The sequence below is a fragment of the Balaenoptera ricei genome, chromosome 16 (assembly GCF_028023285.1).
Source record: "Balaenoptera ricei isolate mBalRic1 chromosome 16, mBalRic1.hap2, whole genome shotgun sequence".
Taxonomy (NCBI): domain Eukaryota; kingdom Metazoa; phylum Chordata; class Mammalia; order Artiodactyla; family Balaenopteridae; genus Balaenoptera; species Balaenoptera ricei.
In genome coordinates this window covers 28,752,368-28,774,245 of record NC_082654.1, presented here as the reverse complement: position 1 = coordinate 28,774,245, position 21,878 = coordinate 28,752,368, and the positions used below count along the sequence as shown (strand labels likewise).

Sequence of the window (21,878 nt, the reverse complement as noted above, 5' to 3'; positions counted from 1 at the left end):
CATTCTTAAAATATCTTGTTTGAGTAACTATTTGCTTAATTTAAGCAATTTTAAGCAAATTTAAGCAATTTTAAACTTAAGATAAAGAATATTTTAAAGACAATTGCTCTATTATAAATTCAGAAGAAATGCTCAAATAGCATAATGTTTACTAATATTATTATAGCACTCACAGACAAGTTGAACAAGATTTCTAATTGGTTATTTATATATTTAAAACAAATGAGACACTTACCAAACAATTCAATGTAAACTTCTTGAAGCGTGTGGGCACTGCAAAACTGGTTCAGTTCATGGTGGATTTTATTGAAGATTAAGGTCTTGTCATAATCTGCAGTGTAGTTCCTCACGATATCAAACACTGAAAGAGAGGTACTACCCATGTTCACCCGTGTATCCTCTAATTCAGCCAAGGTAAAAGTTACAGTGATAAAATATACATGAGGAAAAGTGCCAATGAAATAGTGAAAACATGAAACACAACTCCAAGCCTTGATGTGTTCCTTGTGCCTTATTCTCCAGATATTACTGCATTTGCAATTCTAATGGGCAAACTTCAAATTTCATACTAAGGAGAGTATATATTATCTTGGAGGTAATAAGGAACCGTCAAAGATTGAGCAAGGGCATGACACAATCAGATCTGTACTTTGGCAGCAGAGTGAAAATGAATTGTGAGGCATATAAATCAGAGGCAGGGGAAGTGTAAAGCAATTACTGCAAGGTAAAAGTTTAGCTAAGAGGTAAAGAGGGCCTGAACTAATTGAGGAACAGTGGGAATGAAAAAAGGAGACAGCTCCAAAAGACCATTTTCAAAAAGGCAGTTTTTAAAGGCTGTTAAAAAAAAAATAAAAATAAAAAATAACAGGCTAGAAAGGAAAGAAGCTAACATTTCTGGGCCAGACTTTATACCAGGCAATTTATATACATTAACACTTAATTCTCACAAAAAATCTCCTAATTTTGCATAATATGAAACTGAGAAACAGAGAATTTCAGAAATGTGCCTAAGGGTATATACTAGAACATGCCAGAACCTGTGCCCCACTTATTAAAACATGCTGCTTTCTCCCTTCAAATCCAAGACTTGCTCTACTCGCCTTCCCACGGAGGATACTAGATGTAACCGGATTCCAGATCACAACAGATGAACAGGCCATCAATAAATACTCGCTGACTACCTCATCCTCTTGGTCATTTCCAAATGAGTTGGTGATAAGTAGTTTCCTCTTTATCTCTGGCCAGAAAACGAGCACTATCTCCCCTTCTTCTATTTTTTCAATCATAGTCCATTCCACTGATTTGTGACCAGGGAAAGTAGATGATAAAAGACAGGAAAATACTTAATTGCTGAAAAATATAATCCAAATCCACTTGATAGTAATACAGGTTGCTCTCTGTTCCGAAATTCTTTTGCTATTTGTGCCTGTACCAGTGATATGAAACTTAGCACGACCTTACATTCCTATATATATATACGTATATATGTGTGTATATATACATATATATATACACACACACATATATATATACACACATATATATATATATTTTAGGTCAGTATCATGTCTTCTCAAGTAAAATAAAAAGCCCTTAAGGCAAAGGCTCTAACTTCACCTTTTAAAATTGTTTTTGCCAACACAGTATCCTGACATAGTAAGCATGCAAATTTTAGTAGTAAGGATAAAAATAAAATGGCAGATCTTTTTTAAAAATTTATTTTATTATAGTTGATTTACAATGTTGTGTTAATTTCTACTGTATAGCAAAGCGATTCAGTTATACATATGTACACATTCTTTTTCATGTTCTTTTCCATTATGGTTTATCACAGGATATTGAATGGAGTTTCCTGTGCTATACAGTAGTACCTTGTTGTTTATCCATTCTCTATATAATAGTTTGCATCTGCTAATCCCAAACTCCCAATCCACCCCTCCCCCACAGCAACCATAAATCTGTCCTGTCTGTTTCTGTTTCATAGGTAAGTTCATTTGTGTCACATTTTAGATTCCACATATAAGTGGTATCATATGGTATTTGTCTTTCTGACTTACTTTACTTAGTATGACAATCTCTAGGTCCATCCATGTGGCTGCAAAATGGCATTATTTCATTCTTTTTTATGGCTGAGTAGTATTCCACTGCATGTATGTACCACATCTTCTTTATTCATTTATCTGTCAATGGACACTTAGGTTGTTTCCATCTCTTGGGTATTGTGAATAGTGCTGCAATGAACACTGGGGTGCATGTATCTTTTAAAATTATACTTTTGTCTGGGTACATGCCCAGGAGTAGGATTGCTGGATCATATGACAGCTCTATTTTTAGTCTTTTGAGGAACCTCCATACTGTTTTCCATAGTGGCTGCACCAATTTACGTTTCCACCAACAGTGTAGGAGGGTTCCCTTTTCTCCACACCCTCTCCAGCATTTGTTATTTGTAGACTTTTAAACGATGGCCATTCTGACTGATGTGAGGTGGTACCTCATTGTAGTGCTGATTTGCATTTCTCTAAAAATTAGTGACGCTGAGCATCTTTTCATGTGCCTGTTGGCCATCTGTATGTCTTCTTTGGAGAAATGTCCATTTAGGTCTTCTGAAAATGGCAGATCTTTTGATTGAAAGCAGGGTCTCGAAGAAACCCAAGTACACCCATATTCATAGTAGTATTATTCACAATAGCTAAAACGTGGAAGTAATCCAAGTGTCCATCAATGGATGAACGGATAAACAAAATGTGGTATATACATACAATGGAATATTATTCAGCCTTAAAAAGGAAGGAAATTCTGACACATGCTACTACAACATGGATGAATCCTGAGGACATTATGCTTAGTGAAATAAGCCAGTCACAAAAAGACAAATATTATATGATTCCATTTATGAGGTTCCTGGAGTAGTCAAATTCATAGATAAAGAAAGTACAGACAGAAATGTCAGAAAGACAGAAATGGTGGTTGCCAGGGCTGGGAGAGGGGGTGGATGAGGAGTTCTTGTTTAATGGGTAGGGAGTTTCAGTTTTGCAAGATGAAAAGAGTTATGGAGATGGATGCTGGTGATGGTTTCATAACAATGTGAATGTATGTAATGCCCACTGAATATTTAAAAGTGGTTAAGAAGGTAAATTTTATGTTACATGTATTTTATCAGAATAAAAAAAAATTACGAAAAAAAATCAAACATTAAGAAGGTCGATATTACTTCATAACTCCTAATTAAGTTTTTGATTTGAACAGTACTCCATCTCTGTGAGTTTTCATCTTTTACCAAGAAAATGTTCTCCCCACACTGAGCACTTTCAGATTGCTTTGCAAGTTATAGCAAATCTCAACTAGAAAAGATTTTTCTATGGTCACAAATCAATGTAGCCAAGGAACTGATCAGTTATAGACTTTTAACACGTAAGGATATTATTTCTCATCCTGACTGGATAAAATGCTACTTTCTAGAAATTCTAGAAATAATCAATGACTGTCGTGTTCTTAGATACACTCAGCTCAGCTCAGAGTAACCCATACAGTTGCAGAAAGTCAACTCTGTCCAGGATTTGTGACCTATTTCTGTTGCCATTCCCTAGGAATGGAAAATATTCCAGCGATTATTTTTTTTAATATATATCAGAAATGAATGAGGTCATAAAACTTTCCTTAGGGAATCTATTCCTATTCCTTACAGAATCTCTCAGTTACAGATAACTCTGATTATAACTATAACAGAATAGATGGGTACCATACCTGCACAAGGGGCCAACATATTAACCACTTCTATTCGGTCAATATAGATCATGACCCCACCACTAAAAACAGAGAAATGGAAAAATGTGAGCCAAATACAAACCTATTATGTCCCTAGATTAATTCTACAGCATCAAACAAATCCCACATGACAGAAATTTAGAAGGAAAATCTAAAGACATATACTACTGATTGATTAAACTGACCTCACTGATCACTACTCAAATGACCCTGCACACACTCACCTGGCTCCTCTCATAACCAAAAGCTCACCTCTGTAACTGCTGTGATCAAAATCAGCTCACAGGAAGACTAGATCTATAACCTAGAGCTGCTTAGCACTTTGCCCTTATTAAATGAAGCCAACAGCTAAGGCAGTGCACTTCTCAAACTTCTCCATCAAGGAATCTGGTAAAGTGGTTCCCCAGAGGTACGGAGGTCAGCCACAGGCTGAAATTCTTTTGATTCCCTGCCTTATCTTAATCTACTTTTCATCTGTATTTATCCTAATATGAAAAGAATTTTCCCCCAAACCTTGAAGTAAAACTGACACTCCAGAAAGATAGGTCTTGTTAATTAATGGCTTCCTATACTTCCTGGCCTATCAGCACAGACCCTGAGGAACATGTGAACCTCAATTTAAGATACATGAAGTTAAGAGATTTTGAAACTATACAACTAAGCCTTCCTACCAACTTACAATGACATTTTTTTCCTGATAAAAAAGCATAATACCTGCTCACTGAAAAAAATCTGACAAATACAGGAAAGCATGAAGATAAAAATAAAATTTACCCAACATCTCATCAGCTGCCAATTTTGAGTCACCTCTAAAGGGAATCCATAAAAAAGTTATAGATAGACCTAGGGAGAACTTGTATCAAATACATTAACTTAAAACAGAGAGAATTTGCTCCCTCTTTAAGAACATTTCTGTGATATTTTGGTCATTTAAAATACAGAATTTAAAACATACACTGAACTTTATACTTTTCTTCTGATACAATTCAATGTACTGATTATACTCTAAAAATAATTTGGGCCTTGCTTGCCTTTCTTGCCCCAATACTTTACAGCAGTGATTTTTCAAAGTAAGATCCTCAGACCAGCTCAGGATCACCTGGGACTTCTGCTAGAAATGCAAATTCTCGGGTCTCATTCCAGACCTACTGAATCAGAAACTCTAAATTAGATGGCATTTAATACTACAGATGACAAGGTGAGCTGATTTCATTTTAAACTATCTACTGTTAGTTTAAAATGGCTCCTAAGATGGAAAGGTCCTATTTGGAGACAGGGCTTTTCTCAAATAATGCTCAGAAGAGAAATCCCCCTGGGTTACTACGATGCCTATTTGAAAGATGTTTAAGTGATCACAGCTTATGAACAGAAAATACATCTGAACCAAAGGGAGGTTGGTAAGCAAGGGGAACGCTTACCTTGTTCCACAAGGCACATTTTTAACTTCATCAGTTTGCAGTGTTGTCTGGGGAAGAAAAAATATCTCATCAATACTCAGCACACATATCATCAAAGAACCACTGGTCCCAAAGGAAAATCTCTAGAGAACTGCTGAAAGGTAAGTACAGGAGAGCTCCATTACAATTTTAGTCCCCAAAGATTAGCTATCAGAGCAATCTCTTTTTGTATCCTGGCAAACATGAAAGACTAGAGACAGAATATTTTACAGTTAATGTTTGAGTCAAGATGCACCAGGAAAGCTTCAATGTTTAATCTGAAAGTTTCAATGTTCAATCTCTCAGTCAGTCCCTTATTTGCCTGGAGCTGGCCTGGGACTGCAAACTACATGGATTACCCACAAGGATACTACTGCTAGGATTTGTACTCTGAACCCTGATTCCATTGCTAATATTAATGGTTACAATGAAGGCAAAAGATAACTATTATATGCATACAAGCAGTCTTCAACTCAAAGGGGCCCTTGAGCTCAACACCAACCTTTTCCTCTAAAGCTTTAGTCAATATTTTAGTTCAGGTCCTAGAGATTTCTCAGACAGTCTCTCAATTTCCTTTTTAACAGAAATGCCACCATCAGCACTGCTTCCTCCTTGTGAACCAACCATCTGGTACTTAATTACTCTGCTTCTGTCACAACTTGGTTTGGATCCAGAATGACTCCCTATTGCACTTGAAGGCTTCCAACAGGCGAGCACATAATGAGTGTAATCTGGACACACTGCACCATATTAAGCCCACAGCAACATAGTACTTTATGGAATACAACAGAAAAAAGAAGCATGGTCCTTGTTTCCAAAGAGCTCACAATCCAACACAGGAGATAAAATCCTTACAAAGCAATCCATAACAGGTACAAATAACAGAGTATAAACTGAATTGTTAGGTATTAAGTGATAGAGTAAAATAATCATTTGAAAAGCTCTCTGAGGTGAAATATTTATAAGCCCAGTCTAGAGAAGGAGAAATAAGAACAGATAAGGCAGAGAAGCATCTTACATTCAATACCTATCTATTCAAATACACAAAGTTGAGGACAAACTGTGTGTACAGGTGTGAGGAAGCAGTTGGCTTGCCTGGAGCAGAGGGGACAATATAGATGAGAGGTGAAACTCTGAGAAGACAACATGATGATGTTAGGTAGAGGGCCCTGAATGTTTGCTGGGGGGCTTGTGCTCTCCCTAGTCCATCTTATACACAGCCACAAACAAACCTTTCAAAAATAGGACTTTTCTTTCATTCCTTTGCTTATGTGTGATGTGGTTCTCATTATCTATCATATCTAGAGGCAAGAAAACCAGCTGGGAAGCTAAAGTAGTAATTTATTTAGGTTAATGTAGAAAACGCCATGGAAATTTAAAGCTTTCAACCCAGGAGATACAATAGAGAAGGTATTTGATAACTAGTTTCATATAAAATTCCAGGAGGAAAAAGAATAGAATATTAAGTCTGGGGTTAAAAGGGTGATAGTAAACATTAGTGACAGGATCTAGGTAGAGTGAGGGAAGTTGATAGAGAGGTGAGCTCAATTTATTTCCTTCAAAACATTAACCAAATTCAACTTCCAAATCAACGTTAAATATACATTCCTATTTAAACCTAAAGGGTATTCTCTAGTCAATTTTCAAACCAAGTAGAACTAGGAAAGAGTTCAAATGTTAAACCTTCAATTTAACATCCTATCTTCATGTACTTTTATACTTCTTTTATATTACCTCAAAAATTATTTTCCCAGTATGAATGTTTATTTTAAAAGTCTTTGGTTTTGTTATATAAATATATATTTTAAAGGCTGAAGGTTTTTATATTTTTCTAAACATAGTTTTTTTTTCTTACATCATATATGGGATCTCACATTTCCCCAAGATGCTTCTTAAATATTCCTTTCAAATGCCAAGTCTGTTAAGCCATTTGTTTATATAAGCAATGTCTTCTAATGTGTTCCAAAAATTCCTAAAAATAAGTTTATCTCATTCTTATGAAAACAACTTCTTAAAAGGGTTTTATTAATATAATTCTTTCCTAGAACGTTACAGTTTCACATATAAAGACAGACCATTTTTATTTAGTCACACTGACTCCAGCAGTAAATCTTTTTACTAATTTCATTTTCATTTCTTCTTTTTTTTAAAAATAAGATTATTTATTTATTTATTTATGGCTGAGTTGGGTCTTCGTTGCTGTGCACGGGCCTTCTCTAGTTGTGGTGAGCGGGGGCTACTCTTCATCGCGGTGCATGGGCTTCTCATTGCAGTGGTTTCTCTTGTTGCGGAGCACGGGCTCTAGGTGCGCAGGCTTCAGTAGTTGTGGCACGTGGGCTCAGTAGTTGTGGCTCGTGGGCTCTAGAGCGCAGGCTCAGTGGTTGCGGTGCACAGCCTTAGCTGCTCCGCGGCATGTGGGATCTTCCCGGACCAGGGCTTGAACCCGTGTCCCCTGCATTGGCAGGCGGATTCTTAACCACTGCGCCATCAGGAAAGTCCCTCATTTTCACTTCTTATGACAGTTTATCACTCTATGTGTGTGTGTGTATATGTACGAATACACACACACACACACAAATATATAAACACACACACTGTGTATTTGTTATATATGTACTTAAACTCTAAAATCTATTTGTTTATTGTATCTCTTTTATATATCTCTGCATCAGTATGACTCAACATACTAAGCTCCAAGAAGGCACAGACAAATCTGGCTGGCTTTGAACAAGATCTAAAAAAGCCCCTGATCTCTAAGGGTCTGATGATGCCATGGATAACATCAATATAGACTATTTAAGCTGTTGATGGGTTCATGCAAATAAAACCCCTTGTTTCACAGAGAAGTAACTGAAGTCTAGAATGGTTAAGTGATTTCTGCAAAGTCATGTAAACAATTAGTGGCAGAGCCAGAGCCAGAACCTAGTTTACGGGTTTCTGGCCCCATGTTCACTACACCATACCGCTTCCAGAGATATCAGCTCAATTTAACAACTTTCACCACAAGCAGAAAGGTCAGAAATATAAACGTGTTATGACCCCTGCCTTCAAAAAGCTTGGACACTTTCTGGAAAAAAAAAATTCACACAAAAACTTAAGAGAACAATACAAGACAACATCATTAAAGGAAATAAGATCAAGGGCCAAAACTTACAATACAGACTTTTAAGGGCTATGGAAGAGGAGGAGAGGGATTTGTGATGAGCCTTAAAAAGGCTGGCAAGATATAGACAGGAAATAAGGAATAAAGAGAGAGATGGTGAGAGAAGAGGTGACAGCATCAGCCTAGGCAAGAGTGAATAAAATAAATATGGGAAAACAATATGGAAATCAGTCTGACTAGGGGAAGAACACTATACTTCACTTTAACAGACACAATTCTTGCCCCAAGCCATCTAAAAGGGAATTGGAGGGAAATCTGGAGGATTTAAGTATTCATAATGAAAATCTCACTTAGCAGGAAGCCTAGACTTTAAATTACAAGATTAAATACATTGAATTTTCCCGAGCCCTGAAAAATTAGTAGCGGATAATAGACAAACTTCTGAATCCAAAGATTTATAATCACACAGTGCCTGCAAAAGTAGTAACAATCTAATCCTGTTTTGTCATCTTGTTACCTCAAAAGATATTTACTAAGTGTCTGTTCTCAAGAACCAGCCGCTTATTTAAGATATTCCGGGATTCTGTCAAAATAGAACACTCACTAAGGTTCCACATAAAATTATGCTTAATGTTCCAGGCAAAAATGTGAAGCAGAGAAGCTGTGTATAAAAATTCAGATCCTCCATGTTAACAGTAGCCCAGGAGCTTGCCTCTATGGAAACCAAACACCATTCTAAACCAAGTTATCACTGGTTTGTATCTCTAGTTGTGTTTCAAACTCCTGCTTTTATTTTGACAGCAGCAACAGAAAACCTGCTGCATACCACTATATAGATGGGAGAAGTGAGTCCTTCCAAGCTGCCTAGCTCATACTTCTAATATACCTCAAGAGAGTGACGTGGTTCAAAACCATAACTTATGCTGTGACAACTGTACTCTGAACTTTTAACTCCTACATTTAAGTAAATACTACCATTAGCTTAAGAAATAAGGAACTCGGGCTTCCCTGGTGGTGCAGTGGTTAAGAATCCGCCTGCCAATGCCAGAGACATGGGTTCGAGCCCTGGTCCGGGAAGATCCCACATGCCGTGGAGCAGCTAAGCCTGTGTGCCACAACTACTGAAGCCTGCACGCCTAAAGTCCGTGCTCTGCAACAAGAGAAGCCACCGCAATGAGAAACCCACGCACCACAACGAAGAGTAGCCCCCGCTTGCCGCAACTAGAGAAAGCCTGAGCGCAGCAACAAAGACCCAACGCAGCCAAAAATAAATGCATAAATAATAAATAAATAAATAAGAACTAAAAACATTAAAAAAAAAAAAAGAAATAAGGAACTCTATCTCCACCCGTGAATGTGGTCACTGTTCCGCTCACACCTGTCTATCCAGTGTGGGGGCTTCCCTAGGAATCACTCACCTGCACAGATCTGAACGTAGTAATGAAAGGCAACATGATATGATAGCCTGGTCCACTGGGGCTAGTTAGTAAAGCTCCTCCCCTGCAAAAAGATGTTTCAATTTGACAAGATTATAAAAAGAGAAATTCTCTTTCCAAATCTAAAATGCTATAATAAATATTCATTCTTACTCATGCTATTGATCTACTAAAGCCTCACTAATATGAGTTACTAATGATGAACAACTGCTGGTTCCTAAAATATCTGCCACACCTACAAAAGTGAAAAGATCAAATTAAACTGCCCATGTTACACCTTGTTTCACAAGTTCTACCAACCATACCTCTGGGTCTCCAGCACCACTCTCAGGTATAAAGATTCTCTTTGGTCTTTAACCTTTTGAGAACTACTTGTGAAAAAAATTCGAAAGGCTCTCAGTTGATGTACTTTAATTGTACATAGCATGAGCCAGATCAAAACACAATACATTTAATCACCAGGCTGAAAAAAAAATAGATAACACAAACTTTCAAGGAAGGAGAAAATTTCTGATGCTCAAGATTCTTTTAATCTACCTACAAAGCAATTAAAATGTTGGGGGCGATTAACATACACACTACTATATATAAAATAGTTAAACAACAAGGACCTTCTGTATAGCACAGGAAACTATACTCAATATTTTGTAATAACCTATAATAGAAAATAATCTGAAAAATAATATAAATAAATATATATATGTATAACTGAATCACTTTGCTATATACTTGAAACATAACACTGTAAATTAACAATTTAAACAATTCTTTTTTTAAATAAAAAAAGAAACTTATTTGGAACAAAGAAAAAATACTGGGGGCATAAAGCCTCTATAAAATCAACAACAACAAAAAATTAGCACGGAAAGATGAAGGGTGAGGGGATAAGACTACAAATAGATATAAGTGTGGACCTGTTCACCAAATTCTGGAATGTGAGAAACATGAAAGCACATCTTGCAAGTTATAAAAAGGAGGTAATTTGGAGGCAAATATAAAAAAGAAGTCCTATTTTACATAATGAATAGTAAATTAATAGAACTTACCTTCCTATCTTGAAAATATAAATAGGTTTGCAAAGAATTCATAACAAATAGCTAATAAAAGATGAACTGTTTGAGGTCCATCCTTAATTTTTTGAGAGCCATACCTTGAAATGTTCTTTCCTTGGCTTTACTATCAGGAAGACAATGCTGAACTAGATGGAAATACAGACTAATCTGTCATTTTTAAAATGCCAGACCCCCCACCTGCTAAGACATATCACTAAAATTGTATTTGAAATTAGTGCTTCACAGGGAAGACTTTCTAAGACTCAGGATGGATCTAAAAGTAGAAATTTTGGTTTTACGAGATGACAGAAGCCAGCAAAAAGTTGAAGCTCTTTCAAATACATCGTTATCTCAGTTTCTCCAAACTGTCCTCTGTCTATATCAAAAGAACTGGTGGTAACTACGTTGAAGGAAAAGCTATTCATCTCAGCTAGAGATCAACACATTCCACACCACTGCTTTCCTCAACTTGAAAAGACAGGGAAAGGTGGGAGGAGGATGTGTCTGTCACAATCCTGTGTTTGTCTCCCAAGGTCCAGGAATTTAACAACTGTCATGGTCTTAATGGCCTTACAAGCCCAAACCAGACACCAGAACTTTTTAAAGGAAAAAAAAAAAAAAATCTAAGAAACAACCACAAACAGGACCAGTTTCTAAATAGCACCTACCGCTGCAAACTAAAAGCCAGTACAGCTGTATGGAATTTAACAATGATTTATCCATTTCTTCAGCCACAGGTGGAGTCACCACTGCCTTCCACCCTTCATTTTTTTCTGCAAATGACTGAGTTTACTGACTACTAGGAACAACTGCAGGGAGTCTTAACCTCTGCACACAATGTACATAGCACTGAAACTGTCCAACACCTGGAGGATGCTCTGCAAAAGCCTGCCACAGCTCCCATACTCTCCCTAGGGCTGCGACGAAAGTCACTTCCTAGGACTGGAAAGAGCTCCCTGACACCGCAGAGGGAACAACTTCCCAGACTCTAATGGGAGTCTTCCTTCTGCCTGCTCTAGAACCTGAGCTGACTGCACGTGCCACTCACCTGTAGTACACGGCCAAGTGTCCTTCCTCGATCTTGTGGATGGAGGCGTAGAGGAGGACAACCACCAGACCCACCACTCCAGCCACCAGAACGCGTGCTTGAGTCATATTCATCCTAGGTCCTCCTGGATGAGGAAAGAACGGAGCCCCAGCCCCGTGCGTGACAGGACCACCTTCCGTTTTCCACCTCGCCCTCCCGCGACCTGGCCCCCTCCCGCAGGCCGAGCTGAGGAGTCCTGTGCCTCTTTCTCCTTCTCGCAGAGCCCGCTTCCCCGTCGCCAACCCCTCCGCGCGAGCCGGCCCGTGGGTCGCCCCTGCTCGGTGAGCGTCTTGACACCCCTCCCCCCCCCCAACAGTCGCTCCTCCCCGCCCAGAGGAAAGCACTAACTGTGAAGGGGGCCAGCCGCAGACTCCGGACAGAGGCCGACCCCTCGGCCGCGCCTCACCGATCAGTGACGCACCGCCCACCGCGCGCACGTGAAGTCTCCACCCGGGCCGCACCAACCGCCGCCAAGAGCCGGCCCCGCCCACCCGCGGGGCACTGCGGCTGCGCGGACACGCACACAGACGCCGCGCTCGCCCCGCGACTAGAGACGGGGAGCGGACGGGACAAAATTCTCGCCGCCGCCCGCCGAGCTATCTCGCGCGAAGGTACGTGGGCTCTCCACTGTGTACTGCTGGTTTCCTGCTCCGGAAGAGACGGGAAATCGGCAATGTGGAGTAAGGAAGGAGGCAGAGGAACGGAGAGGGCCTCTGAGACAAGGGACTGGTCAGCGTGTTCTTGTGCAGAGTCACCTATTAACGTGCCAGAATGCTGATCCAGTGAGGGCTTTATGAAAGCCATCCAAGCAATAAGAACAGAATAAACTAATAAGCACGTAAACGTGGGTGTGTGTTGGAAGGTCCTCCGGGAAGACTGAAGACAGTGAGCATTTGAGCTTCCTTGAAGCCTGTGTGATGGAAAGGAGTCGGATGCTAGGCTAGGCCCAGATTTTGAAAGGCTCTAATTCACTTTTTCTGTAGGGAGGGAAAACTGGATGGCTAGAGAATAGAGACAGACTTTCTTTTCACTACATATTTTTCTGTTCTTTTAAATTATGCATTATCTGCATGTATTACCGGAAATAGAAAGGACAAAGTGAAAGAGTAGAGATGGGAGTAAGAAAGATGGATACAAAGGAAATAAGGGCAGCATGTTAGAAGAGGTTGGGCAGTAATGGTGTAAGCCTTGAAAGGCTAGCAGTGGGACCACAACTGGACAAGGTAGACTAAGGTTGGAGGACTCCGTTACCTTTTGGGCAGGGAAGTATGGGAAAGCAGTACCTTAGGGCCAGTGAGTCTACAAAATGGCTTAGAGTGGAGACAAGAGACAGGGAAGCCAAGTTGTTAGGAAACTGCAGGCCCAAGGTTACAATGGTAGTAACAGTGGAAATGGGAAGAGGTAAATAGAATCAATTAAAATCTTCTTTAAAGGAAGCCCTCCCAGACCACTGTATCTTCTCCCTTCAATAAATGCACTTACCTGTATCATTCATTTGACTTCTACTACCTAGGAATGTATGTGGGACCTTGTCTGTACCAGATAAATGTTATTTGCAGAGCTTGGCTATTTTAACTGATAAAAAGCAAAGAGAATAAAAAATAACTTGTCCAGCCTCTGTTTTCTGGATGGATTCTCTTAGTTTTTCATATTGCTTGAATTAGGGAATGAAATGGATATAATGCACAACTGACACTTAACTCTGAAAAGTTGTCAGCCAATAAACAGTGTTCAACTCATGTATCATAAGCAAATTTGAGGTGATTGCACTATAAAAGACTGTTCTGACTCACACCACTTGCCCTTAGGTATCACACAGATCAGGCTAGCCTGAGATCACATCAGCCACAAACCATAAAAATGGCCCCACCCTCTACCAGATCTTTTATCAGTTATTACAATGATATTTAGAAAATGCATGATCATTTAAAAAATCCTTTAACAATAATTTCATTCCAAATAAACATTCTTATTGTACTGCCTGTGTTAACTTTTCTGATCTTCCCATTTTGCTCAATATCTTCCCAAGCAATAGGTACCCAATAAATGTTTATTGATTAAAACCTTCTAGAACTGGAGAAGAGAGAGACTGCCTATTTTAACAGCTGGTAGTCAGAATGTCCATATTCAGAGAAACAGTAGTACCAGATGACTAGAGTTAGGAGAAGACAACCCCAAGGTATCAAACTTAGATGACTGGGAAAATGACACCTCTAGCAAAAATGAGGATGGTGTAACTAAGACAGCAGTTTATAGGGCAAGGTATGAGCACAGTTTTTAGACATGGATAGTGTTGATAGAACATCTCAGGAGAAAAGACTATATTAAAGAAGCTACCCAATACTGTCTTTACCATAAGTCCTGTTTCATTCCTAAGGAAAGTACACTGAGAGCCCATTATGTTATTCTGTGCTCCAACTCTGCTTCATAAAACCTTCACATTTTCCCAAAGCATATTCAATTATTATAATCTGATTTTAGTGAATAGAGGTTCAAAAAGTAATTTAAAAATTATTTAATACACAAAGTGAAAAACTGTCTAGAATACAAAAGAATTTCACATTTTTTTTTAAACAAGTAATACCTTCTAAATTATTTAACAGATGATAGATCCACAATCCTTTATCTGAAACCCTTGGGGCCAGGTGTTTCAGAATTATGAAATTTTCAGATTTTAGAAAGGTAATTCAGTGCATATACCATACTACATAAACCCCAGGCAGGGTCTGTGGCAGCACCCTACCCCCAAACAAGCAAACACGTTAATATTTCTACAGCAAGAAAAAAAAAAAAGAATATTCACACTAAATGGGATAGATTCAATGTCAGTTCACGTTGGATGTGCAAGCAGGTGAATTTTGTCACCAAGCTTATGAAAAACCTTGTTATCAGAGCTTTTTGGGTTTTGGAATTACAGATCAGGAGTACAGACCTTTATAAATTTATATGACAAGACATGAAAGATTCCTTAAACAAGAGACCCATTTTTACAAATGAAAACACAGATAAGCTTTCAAATACATTATAAATTAACAGGCATCTTTTCTTTGATATTATTAAATGTACATCTTAAATACATATACACATAGCACACTTAACAAGATTTGAAAGAATCAACTGGTATTAAAGGCACAGATGCACAATCCCTTCTGTAGGAAAGGGATACAGTCAAATGTGCATTTGGGATTGAAATTGAAAATGGGATTAAACTAACTCCTTATGATGCCAGGAAAAGCACTGTTGAGTGCAACACAAGGAGGTAGAGTTTATTCTTCAAGAAGTACAATTCTACTTGCAAGCAGTCTCTTCCACAGAAACACAGGCAAACAATTTTTACTTAGAATACATGTTAGTTGAGATTTTCTTCTCTGTATACATTACTTTGGCCTTATACCCAAAAGTTAAATGTTGAAAGATAGTCAAGTTAAATAAGTAATGTTTTATCAAGTTTGAAGACAAATGGATTCCAGCGATGCTCCTAAGTAGCTGTAGTATTTAAACAAGTCCACTGACTCATTAAATTCTATCTGTTCAGAGGTTAAAATTACCCCGAGTCAAAATATTGCACTGTGAAATCATGTGTAGTTTCTGATCATAGTCATTTCTTCCATTGATTGGTGTCTGAAGAATGGTTTCATAAGAGAAAAACAAATTTCCAACATGTGCAGCAACAACTTCATAGGTTTGGGACAGTCAGTAAGTGGCAAGTCATTCTGTTAACCAACTCCAATCAAGATTCTAAAACCAGGCATGAAAAAGTTACAATTAGATATTGACTAAAAGTGGTAGGTATATGGGTGTTCATTTCTGCAAGTTTTCTGTATATTTGGACATTTTATAATCAAAAGTTGAAAAACCAAAAGTACAAATAAGTTACAATTAAGGAGTTTAGTTTACCTTTTCTGCTAACTAAAAAAAATATTTCAGAGTTTTTATAAGTATTTGAAGCAAATAATTAATGAAAGAGGAAATAACAAAGAATTAACATCAAGACTAAATGTAGTGAAAGTTAATTCAGTAAACATTTTATTGTAGTTTCTCCAAGTTTTAACAAATAATTCACAGTAACCAAATCTTCATATAAACACTTCTATAAATTATAACCATATTAACATTATTCATTTTGCATACAGCAGTTACTATACTTGAATCACAGTACAAATCATGTCCAATCTTATTGGAGAAAATTGATTGCTGAAGCAAAAAAGTACAAACCATTCAATTTCAGTGGTCACACTGCAAAGAAAGCTCACTACTCATTTAACTTGACCAAAAATGCTATTGTTGAAGATAACTGATGACATAATCCTAGTATATCCATGAGTAAGAGAAGATGGGGAGTTGAGATCAAGCATTCCTCAAATGCTCTTTCCTCTGAGTTCTATTCCCCATCTGCATCCCAAATGCCAGATAAATCTAGCATGGAAAGTTAAATCCTTTGCACCCAACATACCTAAAACAGACATCCGTATCCATATAAAACTTACCATCATACTGTTGCCCTGTTTCTCATTTGCTTCATGAATAATAGTGCTTAAATGGCCAAGACATTTCAAATTTTCTTCTATTATTTGTGCTAAAGTCTCCCTGTGGAATGAAAGCAAAGAGGCATATGAATTTCCTCTATTTTCTGGTCTTCAGGGTCAGGATGATTCTGCCCTTCCGACAACACTGCAACCCTGCAACCCAATGCAGCTGATTCCTGTAGTCTTCAGTTTCCTCATCCCTCCCACCCAGAGGCAAGAGTCCTATTTGTTACTCCAAGCTGCTGCCTCTGCCCAGCTCTAACAATAAGGAGTCCACTATAACTGCAATCTGATTTTCCTCTGAAATATAAGTAGCACTTATATACAACTTTTTCCCCCTGAAAATGCTCACTGGGGGAAAAAAAGAGATCCTGTGGCACAGCTAGATGAAAGAGCTCTTTGTTTCTGAAACATTTCCCTTTCCTTATAAGTAGTAAAAACATCAGCATGCTTGCTTCAGAAATACACATGTAGGGGAGGAGATAAAAAAGTACAATCTTTTCTGCAAATATCAGGGAAGGTGAAAAAAACTGTTTGGAAAATACAGATGACAGCAATGAGAAAGAAAACAAGCAAGCTGATTCCTGAGGACAGCAGAAGAAACCTGTGACAGGGGAGCTGCCGAGAACCAAGAAGTATCCCTGAAGTTTGTATTTGAAGGAAATCCTGAATTTGGTTTCCACCTTCTACACTTCCCTCTTCCATATGGCCTCCATCCTTACCTTTTACTAACCCTCAGTCCCTACCCGACTAGAATCAGTTCTAAGCCATGGAAGATAGTCACTATTAGCTTAGAACTAAATTCTCATTCAGCTTATTCAACAGATAGAAAAATTGAGGCCAACAGTTCCCAATCTTTGGTGGTTAAGTACCGCAGGTACATTATAACTGAAGTTTTCCTTTATAATGTATTCCTACTGGAAAATGTATTTAAAAATTCCTGTTGAATATACTTTTACAAACAACCACAACCTCACATTGAAAATCACTTGTATAGAGGTAACATTTGCAACCATTTGCATCCCCTAATAAACCTACATGCCTTTAATGAAAGCAAAAAGGTATTAAATTTTATTTGTGTCAATTCTGATTAATGGAATATTTCCTAAAGTCCATATAATTAATTATAGTCTATGCTGTAGCTGTGGATGTATTACATTGGGCCAAATGTATAATGACCCCAAGATATACCCTGGAGCTTGCTTTCTCTAAGAAGATAAAATACCTGGTATCAGCTTGCCTTCCTGCCATGTGCTTTTCTCTCATAAAAGCAGAGTACAGAATGTGCAACTGCATGACCTCCTGAGCAGTGATGTTACATGGCTGCACCTCTGCAAAACTAATTATGGGCAGAGCTTCCAGGAAATGCTGGTACTGTAGAGGTCTCCATGAGTTGTGAGAAAAGCGACAATACACAAGCTAGCAAAGAGCCACTGGCTCTGGATATGGCACATCTTATGCTGAGAAAAATAACAGAAATGGATAGTCATTCAGCTTTTAGCAGAAGAGTAGGAATTAAAAGAAAATATAGGACTTCAAACTTGAGTTATTTGCAAAAATGATTTAAGGCACTGAAAAAAGTCATTTTAGAAATACTAAGTTATAAAATGAGTAGATTAAACTCAATTCCATTAGAGGGCTGATCAAGGGCCCTAAAATGATAACTGCAAAAAGACAGCATAATTTCTGAGAGATAAATAGTTAAGTGAGGAATAAAGTTTGGCTAAAAGATTTGATAAGCCAATAACAGATAAAGAACTTAGAACCTGGACTGAGCTAATAAGAAGTAACATTAGCTGAAGATTCACTTCCTAAGCATTTTACATACACTGTCTAGCTGAATTTTCACAGCACTTCCCATTTTACAGGTAAGGAAATGTGAACATTAAAAGAGTCAAGTTAACTGTATAAGGTTATTACAAAGAGACAATCAGGATTCAATCCTGGTCTACAAGGCAGTGAAGAATATGTCTTAACCACTGCACTCTACTGCCTCATTCCTACCACTGCTCTTGAAAATACAACTATCTATTGTAACAAAGTGAACCCACCCATCTTGAGGAGTTACCACGCATGACAGAGGATGTTCACGTTCTGCTGAAGTTGTGGGCAGCCATGCTGATGCCTGAGGGGTTATACCTTCTAGACTGGATCCTACAAGGGACCGAGCAGAGCTCTGTGTCTGAAGGAAAAAAAAAAAAAGATTACAGGCAAGCACCTCCACACATTCATATTCCTAAGACTTAACATTTCTATCACTACTTTTATGCATAACCAGACTATTTCTGTATAAACCTATCTCTACTTTTACACACCCCTACTAACTATCCTGTCCTTGACCCCTTTCTTCATTGACTAAAACCGAATGTATCTATCCTTCTATTCTACTTTAGTTGGAAAAAAAAAACTCCAGTTGAACAAAGGACTGGTTTTTTAAACTAGTCAGGCACATCTACCCCCAAATTGGGTTGGGATACCACAGTGGTCTAGGGTTGAGAGGAGTATAAAAACAGGAAACTGGAAAGGAGAGAGATAATGAAAGATGATCATGAAGTCCTGTATCAGAATTGCTAGTGAGACACCAAGCAAAGAACATGAGCATCAACCCAACATAAAATACACACGTCTTCAAGAGTACACAGATCATGCTGATAAAAATTCCTTTTGCAGGGAGTAACAGCAAATCAATGTCATATTACATAATTCATTAAAAATTACTTACACAGGCAATTTTAAGGAGATGCCATATTTCTTTCTGCCTCTTTCCCTGCATAAACATGACAGTATTGTCAGCTTCTTTGATGTTACTGAGGGCCATTTCCACCTTGGGCAGTAGATCAATAATCTTCTGCTTACAGCCCAACAACTTGCTGGAGAGGTAAAATCTGTGTCAGACACTTATACATCCCCCAAGACTGTACCCCATACTCCCAAACCCAGCTGGGGGAATGAATCACAATCAGCATAGATTTAATGACTGATCTACAAAGCAATGCACACAAACAGGACACATAAATGCATGCAGCTGTGGTCAGGGTTCCCAATGTACTGCCAGTACTCTTCCTGGTTCTAGTATATTTACCAGAAAACGGTATTACACTTTGAAAGGAACATGATAAAAGTATCCTGGCTTTTCAACAGGAAGGAAAACAATATTTCTACCTCAAATGACCGAACAGCTCCTTGAGAACCCGGTCCTGACTCTGCACAGTATGCACAATGATTTTCACCATCTCCGTGCTGTCGCTGTAGGAGTGATCTATAAAAGATCTCAGTCAGTAGGTATAACCTCTCTTCTGCGTGAACATATCAGCCTCCAAACAAAAAATTCCTAAAAATCTGAAACTAGTTTTAATTAACATCTCCATTTAATTTCAAAACTAAATTAAGATAAAAGATTTTAAGATTATATATCTATAAATAATCATATAACTAAAAATGAAGTCTGTGTGTTTGTGTGTATATAATGTATATATAGATTTACAACTGTATCTTCAGTTTTAAGAAGAATCATCTTGGCTATCCTTAACCCATACTAACCCAAGCCCCAGACACATATGCAGCTTTCTGGACAAGAGATTATTTTTTCTTGGATGATTAACATCATTTGTTTAGAAGCAGTAGGACAATTCATCAAACTTTCACTGACTCAAAGGAAGGAATCCCAGCTAGGCTTGCTTGGAATTTCATGTTTATCCACCTGTTTATACCCATGAAAACGTTGAAAAAAGCTGACCAACTTAAGCCAAATCTGATGCACTAATAAAAGGACCTGTAGACACCTTGAAAATTCAGTTTGAGGGTAGTATAAAATCTTAAAGCAAACTGGCAGCTGACAAATGCCCTCAAATGGGATGGTTGTGTGGTCACAGTGAGTGGGTTCTACTGTTATAGATGCCATCTCATTTAAAAAACAAACAAACAAAAAACTACAATTAACTGTTATATTTCAGAAAATGGCTATTTAAGTTTTAAAACATTGGAAGGTTGCTCATGGATCATGCTGGTATTTCCCCAGACAATAATTAGTCTCGAATGCAAAAATATTATTATTATTATTTGCTATTCTCCACTTAAAATTTTCTCATTTAACCCTCACAGGAGTCCTGTGAGATGGCTACTGTTGTTACCCACATTTTACTATGAAAGGAGTATCGAAAGAGGTTTAAAAAAAGTTGTGTCCTTTGTTAGCACTGCAAAGACCTCACCTAGCACTCAACTTGATTCCCCACACGTTTTTCTTTGTCTCTCCCTCAACAACAACCAGATACAGAGACTCCAAAAAGGCTCCTCTCCAAACAGCACTTCTTCATAAATCCCACGGACTAGGCCCAACAGCTTTCCCATATAACTAGCTCTTTTAGATGGTCAAAGACCTCAGAACTTTAACCTACTCCAACATAAACAATGAAGAAAGTTGGTTTTCACCATTTTCAGCTGAACAAAAGTTTCAAGGCAACTCTAAACTGGAAAAGACACCAAAAACCATACCTCAAGTGTGATTACATAAGCCCCAACAATAGACAAAACTTCTTCTCACAACTAGTTTGTCACTCAAGGTGACTATCAGTTCAAAGAAGCTACCTGGATAGCAAATTTATTTCTAGGCCCTGTGATATGCTGATATGTATGGCTACTGCAAAGTTTTTATAAAAATAATCCAAACAAATGTTATCAATGACTGTGGAAAGTTAATCCACTGAGTCAATGGATGGCATTTTATATCCTTCATCTGCAATATCTGATTCATTGGCCAGAAGATGGAGAGTAATGAATATCGATTAAAGAAAAAAAAATTAGCCTTGCTCTATCTGAAATCTTAAATTTCAATATTTTACTCTAACCACAACTTTTATCACTTATATCACTTTTTTGTCAATATCTTCAACTTTTCTGTCCTCTTATTGTCAGCAAGATCCTAACCCTAGATCAGTCTAACCACCTGCTCTATCAGTTTCTGTATCCAAGCTACTAACCACTACCAACAAAAAAATTATACTATCATTCTCTCTGTTGTAACTACTAATTCACAGGTTTTCACTTCTGCTCTGGATTCTTAATAAATGTCTTGGATCAGCAACATCTGCCATTGCACACACCAGCTTTCAAAAATCTTTAGCATACTCCTTAAATCTACGACATCACACCTCTTCAATTACAGATAACCCCACTTCTTACTTCGGGATAGGAGGACATAAAGCAGGAAGATCCTCACCTTCCAACCCCTATACCCACATAAGTGTCTGTATCCACACACAACCCCCCCTCTAATATCAGTGGCAACAAGCCCAACCCCTCCTACTACTCTCTGGAGTCAGCCTCTCAAACTTGTTCAGAGACTTCCCTCTCCACAGGCTTTTGGCCCCAAGCACATAAATAAGCTCAGGTCTTCCTTTTGAAAACTGACCTCCCTTGATTCTTCATCTCCTCCTAGCTGCTCACCTCTCTTCTTTCCTTAACAGCCAAGCTTCTG

The 21,878-nt window shown here is 38.1% G+C and overlaps 2 protein-coding genes across 9 annotated transcripts in view; both read right to left on the bottom strand.

Annotated features, from left to right (window-relative positions):
- Positions 1–12,361, bottom strand: part of ERLIN1 (ER lipid raft associated 1) — a 44,772-nt gene extending 32,411 nt beyond the window's left edge. For 5 of the 6 annotated variants that reach the window (XR_009498083.1, XM_059900901.1, XM_059900903.1 and 2 more), the window contains exons 1-6: positions 12,228–12,361; positions 11,841–11,964; positions 9,723–9,804; positions 5,184–5,230; positions 3,745–3,806; positions 236–361 (exon numbers count right to left, since the gene is read on the bottom strand). Coding sequence is in view for 5 of the 6 variants with exons in the window: in XM_059900901.1 (XP_059756884.1) it covers positions 236–361; positions 3,745–3,806; positions 5,184–5,230; positions 9,723–9,804; positions 11,841–11,953 (430 nt within the window). In the remaining variant the exon portion in view is untranslated. The remainder of the gene's footprint in view (positions 1–235; positions 362–3,744; positions 3,807–5,183; positions 5,231–9,722; positions 9,805–11,840; positions 11,965–12,227) is intronic. The other variant, XM_059900902.1, reaches the window with a different exon arrangement.
- A 2,018-nt stretch (positions 12,362–14,379) lies between these two features.
- Positions 14,380–21,878, bottom strand: part of CHUK (component of inhibitor of nuclear factor kappa B kinase complex) — a 34,331-nt gene continuing 26,832 nt past the window's right edge. For 2 of the 3 annotated variants that reach the window (XM_059899588.1, XM_059899589.1), the window contains 5 exons: positions 19,568–19,664; positions 19,128–19,275; positions 18,457–18,587; positions 16,367–16,466; positions 14,380–15,617 (listed from right to left, as the gene is read on the bottom strand). In XM_059899588.1, coding sequence (XP_059755571.1) covers positions 15,588–15,617; positions 16,367–16,466; positions 18,457–18,587; positions 19,128–19,275; positions 19,568–19,664 — 506 coding nt within the window. In that variant the 3' untranslated portion in view covers positions 14,380–15,587. Of the gene's footprint in view, positions 15,618–16,366; positions 16,467–18,456; positions 18,588–19,127; positions 19,276–19,567; positions 19,665–21,878 lie in introns of those variants that run through there. The other variant, XM_059899590.1, reaches the window with a different exon arrangement.